The sequence below is a fragment of the Telopea speciosissima genome, chromosome 3, assembly GCF_018873765.1.
Source record: "Telopea speciosissima isolate NSW1024214 ecotype Mountain lineage chromosome 3, Tspe_v1, whole genome shotgun sequence".
Classification (NCBI taxonomy): domain Eukaryota; kingdom Viridiplantae; phylum Streptophyta; class Magnoliopsida; order Proteales; family Proteaceae; genus Telopea; species Telopea speciosissima.
In genome coordinates this window covers 25,345,115-25,356,647 of record NC_057918.1, presented here as the reverse complement: position 1 = coordinate 25,356,647, position 11,533 = coordinate 25,345,115, and the positions used below count along the sequence as shown (strand labels likewise).

At 37.5% G+C, this 11,533-nt stretch overlaps 1 protein-coding gene across 1 annotated transcript; it reads left to right on the top strand.

Moving 5' to 3' along the window:
- Positions 1-2,485: 2,485 nt before the first annotated feature.
- On the top strand, positions 2,486-7,905 carry LOC122656837 (RNA polymerase sigma factor sigC). Its single transcript, XM_043851502.1, has 7 exons — positions 2,486-2,767; positions 4,032-4,147; positions 4,235-4,792; positions 4,909-5,139; positions 5,711-5,851; positions 5,971-6,169; positions 7,447-7,905. The coding sequence occupies exons 1-7, from the start codon at positions 2,674-2,676 to the stop codon at positions 7,728-7,730; spliced, it is 1,623 nt and encodes a 540-aa protein (XP_043707437.1). The 5' UTR covers positions 2,486-2,673; the 3' UTR covers positions 7,731-7,905.
- The last annotated feature ends 3,628 nt before the right edge of the window (positions 7,906-11,533 follow it).

Here is an 11,533-nt window from a genome sequence, read left to right as displayed (position 1 = left end):
CCTGATATATCTTTTGTCGTCAACAAAATGTGTCAGTTCATGCACCGCCCTAGCTCTGACCATTGGGCAACAGTGAAGCGGATTTTGAGATATTTGAAATCCACCATTGATCATGGCCTCTACCTTCAACGACAACCCACTTTACAGCTATCTGCTTACTCTGATGCAGACAGGGCTGGTTACCCTGACGACAGGAAATCCACAGGCGGATTTGCTATCTATCAAATCTCATCTCTTGGAGTTCTCGCAAACAAGCAACTGTGGCCCGCTCAAGCACAGAGTCGGAATATTGGGCCATTGCTAATGCAGCAGCCGAACTCACCTGGCTTCAATCTCTCTTAAAGGAACTAGGTATGTACATGGCTCAAGCGCCAATTCTATGGTGTGATAATGTTGGTGCAACATACTTGACAGCTAATCCTGTGTTTCACGCTCGTACAAAGCATGTGGAAATTGATTTCCACTTTGTAAGTGACAAAGTTGCCAAGGGGGATCTTGATGTTAGATTTATCTCCACCAAAGATCAAATTGCAGACATTTTTACAAAGGCCCTAGCAAGTAAACGGTACACTCATCTACTTTCCAAGCTCAAGGTTCAGCCCAACTTGCACTTGAGGGGGCGTGTAAACGATAAGGATACATCCAACTCATCCTTATCTCCAACAACCACAATATTAGAAGATCAAGCATCATCAAGAATCAGGCCGTTACATGTGATAACAGGTTAAGCAACTCAACACTCCACTCACCAACAATGTTTGAGTCATCATCCACCTCTCCAAGCCTCAAGGATCATGATAAGCAGTGTTCTAGATCAACACTGACAGCTTGTAATTAGCTCTATAAATCCATATCTACTAATCCTCCTCATCTATATAAAGAGAGGATTAGTGAAGAGTTAAAGCAATGAAAAACAAAAGAAGTTGTGTGGACGTAGGTTTTAAGAAACCGAACCACGTTAAACCTTGTGTCACTTTCTTCCCTATTTCCTCTATCATCTTCTTAACTTCAACAGTTTGCAAGCAAAACTAGACAGGAGAAAGCTTTGAGTTGGTGAGTGTAAGTTCGTCTATCAAGAGCAATGGAGAATGGCATGGATGATTGTCTTGGTCCTAGAGGCTAGAGACATAGATAGTGAAGTGGACGAGAGTCCTGAGCAGGATTGGGTTTTAAGAATCGGGAATTGGATCGGTGAATCGGCCCATTTGAATTGGAATCAGCCGTGACTAATTCCGATTTCCATCAATCCGACACGATCGATTCACACCCAAAAACTCTAAAAATTTTATGTTTTTGGATCTAAGTTGCTTATTCTAAACCAGATCGTCAATGACTGATTTCGTGTTTCAAAAGGCTGGTCATGAGACCACCACTCTTAATGGTTTGGGTAAGGATTTGGTTGAATTGTTAGATGATGACCCACAGGCCACAACTCATGAGCAAGCCCATATTCATCTCAACCAATGTATTACTAATTTTTTTGAACTTGTTTCTTTCATTTTGAAAGGTCCAACTCTTCTCAATCAGGTTTAAAAACACAGAATTGGAATCGGAATCGATCCTGACTGATTCCAATCCAAAACGATCTAGATCGGTTTTGGAATCAGCATGTAGATTCATTAGGTTCATCATGTAACATGTTAATTGAATATTAAAAATGTGAACATATTGTCCATATAATTTGAGTATCCTATATGGTCAATAACTTGAGTCATCTAGGAAGGCAGGCCTTGGTGCAACAGTAAGGTTGCTCCTTTGTAATTTAATGGTTCCAGATTCAAGTTGAAAATCAGCCTCTCTGCAAAGCGTAGCAGGATAAGGCGAATACAGGGAGTGTTCATGTACATGAGCGTACGTGAACAATTCACAGATGTTCAAATGGAATTTATTCTATAAAAATGTTTCATCTGAACGATTGTGAATCGTTCATGTAGGTCACGTACGTGAACATTCACCCCCCTCTGATAAGGCTTCATACAATATGACCCTACCTTTAACTTTACTCATCTAGATCAACCATATCTCCAATTGAAATTTTGTGGGCCATTTAAGGAAGCCTTCCTAAGTGGGCTGTGTAAAGGATACTTTTCCTTTTTGATTAGTGGTCAAAGTCCATTTAAGATGCTTTCTTAAAAATCTGTCAGATGGATCCGGACACGTGGTTAGGTATCGAATGATCCATGATACAGGTTTTGTAACCCAAGACTTCATTTACACTATGTTTGGTTGGCGAGAAATATATATGAAAGAAAATAGAAATACAATACCAAAAATTAATATTAATGATGATGATGAATTTATGTGTTTTTTTTTAATTTTTTATTTTACATTGGGAACTCCCTTTTTTTCCTTTTTTTGCCAATTCAAATTTTTTTCTTGCCATCCAAACACAGTGAATGAGTGAGTGCACGTGGCAAAAGAAAATAGTAGAATGGCTTAGTTTCCTTGTGGCAAACAAAAAGTTACAGATGCAGGTGGGTGGGTTAACTGGGTGAGTGCGTTATGCCGCAGAGGAGATTCTAACCTTTTGGGATGGGAAACTGGTGGTGGAGATGGAGGGTGAGACTCTCAATTTATCCCTTTTATGTTCTTCTACTACCAGATGCTTCGTTCCTGCGTGAGCTTTTTTATGTTTGGATATGATTGCTTCGTTTCTCGGTTTAAGCAAAAGCGATGGGGATTGGTTTCAGGCTGGACTGGAAATGGGCTTTTCCAGCTCAGTCTCCTCTGCTTACTAATGGATCAACCAGGCAACACTCTTATTCTTGTAAGTTCCCTCAAGATTGAATTTCTCAGATGTTCTGTCACTATAAACAAAAATCATTATATCTATCAATTATGGAGACATGAATTTCATGTGAACAAAATGTCAGAACGTATGAATTGGATTTTGGAAGGTTGATGTTTGCACAAAAACAGAGAAATATTCCAGATTCCCAATCATTGAGTCAGTAATTTAATGGAAAATTTTTATGTAGATCATTTTTAATTCAGAGTTTCATACTACCCTAAGCTGCAGAAGAATTAAGTAAAATAGGTTTTAATGAAACCTAGCTTATATTATATAAGCTCAGAGTGAATAAACTGCATCAGAATTAGGGGTGAAGAAGAAAACTGCATTGCAAGTATTAGGGGTGATGGTCACTGCCATTGGAGTTATGGCCTGGTTGTCTATAATCCCAAAGGTGTAGTAGAAAACTGTATTGGAATTGGAAACTCTGTAAACACCAGTAATATAACTAGAGAAATCACCATGTTGGACATGTGGTGCTGAAAATCAAGAGGCGTTTCTTATAGTGATCTATTGCTTTGTGAATTGTGTCTTGAGTGGCTTTAATCTTGGGTGATTCTCCATGTATGCTCTCGGTGGACTATTACTATGGTCAGAGAACTCACCATGTTGGACCTATCAGGAATAGTTGCAGCTGGTGGTGTGAGTCAAAAGGCACTATCTCAGAATGCCTCCTAATCACACATTGAAACTCTCAAGGTTTATTCGGAGTACTTCTATATCTGATACAGAATTAGACAATTAGTTAGTCACTTCTTCACCATTGAAACAATTATTACCTATTAAGAAAAGAGAGATTATTATTGAACAAATTCTTTCAAAATTGAGTTTTTTTGAGTAAGTTGTGCATGGTGATTCATCTACAGACTAATAACTCAAATCATTGTGTTTATGATGACTAAGGGAGCAAATACATCATATGTATTCGTGGGCAATGTTGCTTTTGCTAGTTGAAACAGCTGGCTTGATCTATGTACATGTTTCTCCACCTCAACCTTCTCTTATGTGGCAAGCTTCAGTCTAAAATCACTGCCACATGACACAAACATGCATGCTTTGCTGTGTGTGATACAAGAGGCATATTTCCTTATTTTTTTTCTAATTGAAAGAACCAACCAACCAACCCCCCCCCCCCCCAAAAAAAAAAAAAAAAAGAAAGAAAAAAGAAAAAAGAAAAAAGAAGAGAAGATATCCCTCTAATCTCATCTTTGTATTGACTGCTGCTTTTCAAATTACACAGTTGGGGGAAGGGATCCTTCTTTTGAATCAGCAAGTGTACCTGTACTATATGTCATTCCTGAGGGTAGAGGGATGGCGTACAAAGACCCTTTGAAGGCTTATACTTGTTACTTCTCAGTAAGATCCTCTCTCTCACTTGCTCATTCACACACACACACACATAAAAGAAATGTTAAGTTCTTATTGTGACCTCTGATGTTTCAGATGAATGTTGGTAGCAAGACTCACAGTACTTTTTCTAATACTATTGAAAATATCAGCATGCCATTTCCAGAGTCTGCACCTTCATACCTTGCAAGTTTAGAAGAGAGCAGTACATCACGTTTTAGTTTATTAATGGAAAATATTGAGAAGATAGAAGAGATCTTTGTTAATTCAAAGTTGGTGAGGCTGGAAAGAGAGATTCTGGTGCTATTAGAAAAGCTTGGAGCTCTAAAAGTATTCCATATGTTTCTGTCCAGGACGATTAAGACATCAACCATTCATGACCTGCCTGATGCACCTACAAAGCTTTCCAAAGATCATTTTGTGGGTGGAAAGTTTGATGATTTTGTGAGTAATATAATTGTTCTCTCAAGAAAAAAGGAAGAGAGGAGTAGAGATAAATTGGCCTCTAAGAGTTCTGCACTATCATCATCCTTAAAAACTGTTCACAATGGTCCGCAACTGTCTTTTGTTCCCACTGCAAAACATCCTCAATACTCAAGAGGGAGAAGACTATTAATCACTAGGGATGAATCAGAAATGGCAAGGAATGTTAAGGTAGAATTTTCTGTTTGTGCAGAATGTCATGTATTCTCTTTTTTCAGCCTTGAAAAACAAGCTAATTAATGTAGTTTGTTGCTGTAGAACCTAATTATCGTATTTTATCGCTGTAGGAGTTAGTCAACTTGGAGAGAGTCAGAGCAAGTTTGGAAGGGGAAATTGGGCAAGTTGTCAGCTATAGTCGCTGGGCAGAAGCTGTGGGGCTTGATGAAAAGGTGCTGCAGCAACGTTTACTTTTTGGTTGGTTTTGCAGAGATAAGCTTATAAGGAGTACTCACTCCTTAGTTTCCTACCTGGCTGGAAACTACCGAGGAATGGGGGTGGCTTATAAAGATCTAATTCAGGCTTGTCAGAAGTGTCTTGATTTCTTTGTTGTTTGATGAAAGTTCCTTCTGATCCCCAAGGGAGCCCAAATGGTGCTTAGCCCCACGTCTTGATATGCCCCGACTGTTCAAAACTTAACGGCCATCTCGGAGTGCATACCCCAAGAGAGACTGACTGAGAAGATTGTGACTTTTTTGTGTAACAGATAACTGCTGAAAAGGAAATTGTAAAAACAGCAGAGAAGTTTTATACCTATGGTGTTAGAAGCTTCCAGTTTATACCTCTAGTCTATTCCCTTTTCAATATGTAATGACTTGGTGGAAGATTTATCCCTTGTTAGAATGGAATAGTAGCGAAGGACTAATTTAGCCAACCCCATGTAGTCGGGATAAGACTTGGCTGAACTTTGTTCAAGTGAGTAGCCCTTTTCAAGTGGTAGCCCACTGATTGAATAGTCTGTTAATGAATCAAGGAGCCATCAACGCTAACATGAGGGATGATGTTTATTGATTGTTGATGGACTTCTTACTTCTTAAGGAATTGGTTTCTTATTTACTGAGAAATCCTTGTCCCTGTGCATTTATTTCACAGGCAGGGAATATTGGTGTCCTTCAAGGTGCAGAAAGGTTTGACTATGCGAGGGGATATAAATTCTCAACCTATGTTCAGTACTGGATCAGGAAATCGATGTCAACACTGGTGTCACAGTATTCTGTAGGAATTCAAATACCTGTATGTACTATTCTTTTTCTCAATTTTAAGAAATTGGCTTCTTCTGAGTTCCAATGATTTTAGCATTGCTATAAACCAGTGTGCATTTAGCATGTGTATTGTTTCCTACGTGTTCACAGACATCATTAAAGAGGCAAATGAATCAAATAAAGAGAACTTGCAAAGCTCTTTACAGAAGCCATGGAAGATACCCAGACGATGACGAAATTGCATCCATTACTGGTCTATCACTGACTAAAATTAGCGTGGCCGGTAAATGCCTAAGAGATGTTGGTTCAATCAATAAGCAAGTGGCAGATAGCCCGAAATCTAACTTTACGGTAACTCAGAATTCTACTTCATTTCTGTTTTTCCCTTGTTTGTACCAATAGTTCAACAACTCACTGGTACAATGAAGTAGGGGAATTTAACCTGGTTCCTTATGCTCTAGTTACTGTCTCCATACCTTGGAATCATAAAATATTGCCCACATTTTAATCTTGTCTCTCCTTTTTTTTTTTTTTTAAAATATCAATGATTTCATTACTTCAGTGAAATTCAGATCCAGAAACTGAGTAGGGTCCTTGTGGAAACTAGTATGAAGATTGGTTACATATATCAAATACTTTCAAGATTAGTAAATGTAAATGAGACAGATGACCTAGATTGAGACATATGACCATAATTTATACTTTTTGTGTTGCTTCAACATAATTTATATTTTCTGTGTTGCTTCTTCGTATAATTTCAAAGATCTGTTTATATTCATCCAAATATATTCAAATTTGGACTTGTGTGAACCAACAATTTTGATAACTATTTTAAGGAATTTTGAAAGATATAAACCTCAAATATTCTTCAGTTATTACTCATATATGAACACTCATACATTGTAAGTTATCATTATCGTTTTCTCAAGAATCATACAATGTGGGCAAATATCAATTTCTTCTTGTAATCCAATCTCAGTAGAGAAATTTTAAACCAGAAAATTATTTGAAGGCATTAGCCATTTCTTCTTACCACTTCCAGGGGAATTTTGATAAATAGTAGCATCATTTTTCTTTCTTTCTTTTATTTTATTTTTTTTGGGGGGGGGGGGTGGTGAGAGGAGGAGCAGTCCTCAATTTTATTTCTTTGTCCAATGCTAGGAGGCAGGTCTAGGTTCCATGCATAATGAGTTTGTCTTCTTACATTGTGTTATTGGTGAAGCCTGATCTCAGTTTAATCTAGGAAGTACTGTTGATTCTTTCCCAATAACTTTAGAATTCATTTTTACTAGGGGTAATTTTGTACTTTCGGGAATTAAGGTTTCTCTATATTGTACTGTGCGAGACGCTTTATATAGGGGTTATCTCGTAAGGAGGTTGTGTGAGGTTTTGTAATTTCATCATCAGAATAGTGGAAGCTCTGGTTTGTCGCTCGGTCATGGACGTTGCCCAGCTTGGGTGAACCACGTAAATCTTTGTGTTCTGCATGCATGAAATTCTCCTTTGTTTTTCTTTTGCAAATCGCTGTTCTGCTGCGTTGTTAATTCTTAACACATTGGTCATTAGATCAAATGGAAATGTATAAAGTGTTCTTTTTGGTATAATCTGTGCCCTGTTGTTTAATGTCGGAATTTACTTCAGATACCTCAGTAAAGACTCCTGGAGAGATTCTTATGAGGCAGCACATGAGGCAAGATATTCATGAGCTTCTTCAAGGCTTGCATCCCAGAGAAAAACAAGTTCTCATGTTAAGATATGGATTTTGGGATGGTCAATGCAAGTCACTTGAGGAGATTGGGAGAGTTTTCCATGTGACCAAGGAGTGGATAAGGAAGATAGAGAAAACAGCTTTGACAAAATTAAGGAAGGAGGAAGTTCTGAATAATTTAAGCCAATACTTGGATTTGTAGCTTCAGCCCAAATCATGGGAGGTCCCACTTTCTTAATCAGACATTAACCATGGAACTTTTCTAATTCTCTAGGACTTCATACTGAAGGAGGCTGGTTAAGTTGGAAAGAGCTACAAAATTTTCCATATCAGAGGGATTTTAGAGAAATCCAAGAGTTCAATTTGGTGAATTTGAAACCGAACGTGGGAAGGTTTTCAACTTCTAAGTTCTAACCTGCCTCTTATGACCTTAACATCCTCATCTCTCCATACATCTCAATATTGAAGGTACTTTTTCATCTTGTGAAATCTAGTTTTTGGTTGGCTTTCTTGTAATTAGAATTCTGGTTTTAGACAAGCGACCATTGTTTTTTGCTTAATAAATTCTTCATTATGGACAGGATTGTGTACATGGAGTAAATTAACACAAATTTGAATTGTAAGGTCATGGATCAGCACCAGAGGGAGGGGGGAGAGGAAGTGGTTGCACTGTATTTATTTTCTTAAATGCCTTTGTAGGAGAGTACTCATGTTGTAACAACTATGTGGACTTCATTAGAAAAATGCAAATGCAAATCTGTTGAAATATTACTTTCTCCTTTCTTATATTAAGAAAATAAATGGTAAATAAGTGAATGAATACCTCTTTATATCATGGTTCAAGTAAAATGGTGAAGTTGTACTCTTTCATTTGATTGATCCTTGTTATTGCTCCTTGTCATATTCTCAAAAGTTAATGGAAGGGGTTTTCAAAATAATTTGAAAATGCTTTGTCATTATGTCACCATTAAAAATCATATATTTTTATAGTAGACATGTGAAATGACTGGAGTTACCCTCGTTAGAAAAAAGTGTGTTATATTAAAAAGGTAAAAAAAAAAAGGTTACGACAATTTTTCGTCAACCTTGGTTACAAGAAGATTTTTCTTAATAAACTAAAGTTAATTTGTTGACCAAATATGTCTTAGAATAAATTCAAGATGACTTGAATAGAGTTCACATGCTCTGATGTTCTACAAAAGATTAGAGAGTCATCAACAAACATGAGGTGAGTGATTTCAGGGGTGCTCCTGCCAACCATAATTCCTTTGAAGAAATCTAGTTCTCCATGGGCCTACAAAAGTTGAGACAACCCTTTGATGGCTAAAAGAAAAAGATAAGCACTGAGGGGTATCCTTGACAAATGCCATGAATTGGTTCAATAAACCCAAAGCTATTGCTATGAAGTTTGATAGAGTAGATACATGTTAGAGCAAAACACAAAAAGAAACAAATCAGAGCAAGATGACACGGAAGTTTAACGTGGTTCACACACCAGTATGGTGTGCTACATTCATGGGCGAAGGTGAAACTGTTTCACTGTGTAAAACGGAGAAACTTACAATGGAGATCCCTCAAGAACACTCAAAACAACGCTGCTGCTCTCTTCCAGAAAGCCTAAATAGAAAACCCCAAAATTCTCACTTTTTACAACAAAGCGAGTAAAGAACATAAATACTCATCCATTGGATCTGGGTTGATCCATTGGGTCGGGTCGAGCCCTCCGCTACCATCACAGATCTTACAAAAAAGTTCCATTCGGGTCGTCACCAAAAATGTTGGAGCGGGTTATTCTTCAAAACGGGTCCAAGAATTCGAGACACACATAACAATATAGCTGAAGGTTAAACAACTGATCATATTACACCACTGAGATCTAAACTCAAAAAATTCAGCTCTCAGAAAAATGCATTCAACCTGCATAGGCTTTCGACATATCAAGTTTGAGAACCATCCAATCCCCTTTTCCTGATGTTTCCTAAGGCCTCCTTTGTTAAGCAGAATAGTTTGCAAGGGGTGCGAAAGTTGTGGAAAAATGCTAACATGCACAATCCCAACCCAAGCTTTTTGTTTGCAATGGGGTGGGAATGTTGAGATAATGGAGGGAAAATAATCATTACCTTTGTCTACTGACATGACATTGCAAATCTCATAATTTTCCCACCCCATGGCTTTATAAAATCCCACGAAATAAGTGAGATTTTGCAACTTTCCCATGGAATGCTATAGGAATCCATCAACTCTTTATTTTTCCTAATACATGGCACCCACCCGTCACTAATCCCACAACTCTCCCACCCCATAAACCCCCCTAAACTAATGGGTCCTAAGAATATTACAAACCTCATGTAAAATGACAATATTGTCAATGATTTGCCAACCTTTAAGAAAGACCATTAGGAAAGGGGCATATATGTCCATTGTTCATTGGTCTTTTACTCCCTAGTTCTTTTATTCATTTTCTCAATCTCATTGTTGGTTTTTATCAAAAAAACAATCTCATTTAAGTTAAATTTATCTTCAAATAATTTGATTTGAAAACTTTCAGTTTCAGAAGATTGGAAGATGATCTAATTCATTAGGCATGTGTTATAGTTTTTAATTCATTTTTTTTCTTTTTGCGTTAAAAATTAATTGATAATCAATACCCAAAAATTTTTTTACTTTAACATAACATATTTTCTTTTTACTCAATATTTAGGTAGAAACAAAAGGGCCATGATGGCAAAGTAAGGAATACAATATTCTCTTTGGAAATTTTTATCCTCTAAAGTGTGGCCTAGTGCACCTTTAAAGTGCATCTGATGGTGGCCAAGAACATGTTCTTGGATTTGTATCGTCTTAAGTGCAATGGTCACCATTGAATGCACTTTAAATGTGCACTAGACAATGCACCACACTTGAGAGGATGAAAATCCCTCTTTGGTGGGATTTTTGGTGGCCCCATCAATATTTCGAATTTATAAATTTTTTTTTCCAATATTAATGTTTATTTTAACTACTCCACAACTAGGGGTGTCAATGGACCGGGCTGGGCTGGGCTTGCCCTAAACCCCAGCCCAACCCATCCTACCAGGACCAAGCATACCCTCAACCCAACCCAATCCTGGCAGGATTTTCCCAAGCCTAACTAGATCCTGATTGACCTAGAATATCTTGACCCATTGAATTGTGGAACTAACAAAGCCCAATCACAACCCACCTAACAAAGCTTAGGCTATATATAAAAAAACATTTTTCCATAAAGAAGATGTTTTCAAACTCAAAACAATGACCACTTGGAAACAATGGAGGAACCTTGAACGGAACAACAAAGCTAATCACTATGTTAAATATTATATATATATATAAGGTCGGGTTGGCCCTTCTAGGGTCGAGGCCTCAACCCAGGCCCGGCCCTGTTCAGGGCGGGTTTGGTCTGGCCGGGTTTTCTTACACCCCACTCCACAACATTTTATGATATTACATAATATGCCGACAATCTAAATTCCTTGTCGACACCAGTCATTGTCCCAATAGCAAGAGTAAGAGGAATTTTTTTATCAAGAAGAGCTTTCAACTTTCAAGTTTTTGCCTTGTCGGCAAATTGAAATCGTCTCTATTATTTTTTTCAAAGGACGGTCCAAATGACGCAACTATACATGTATTTAAAACTTATATTCTTCTTTACCAAAAATAAATAAAAAAACCTTATATTCTTATTTGATTATCCTTTTGTCTCTTTCCATTGTTGTCGTTTTGAACATAGAATTTTTCACCAGAAAAAAAAGAAGGAAATTTTGAACATAGAATTGAAACAATTCAGATGGCCTTTTTGTAGCCAAAAAAACTGATGCTCCATCGTGTGGTTCTTTCATCAGAGGTTGTGGGTCCCAACAAGGGTACTTCTACTCTGGATTGGCAGCTTATCTGTTGTTGGATGATTTTTTTTCTCTTGTTGGGCAATTTGGCTGTTTTGTCTCGGGTAAGGGTTCGGTTCAGTTTGGATCAAACTCAATTAGGTCA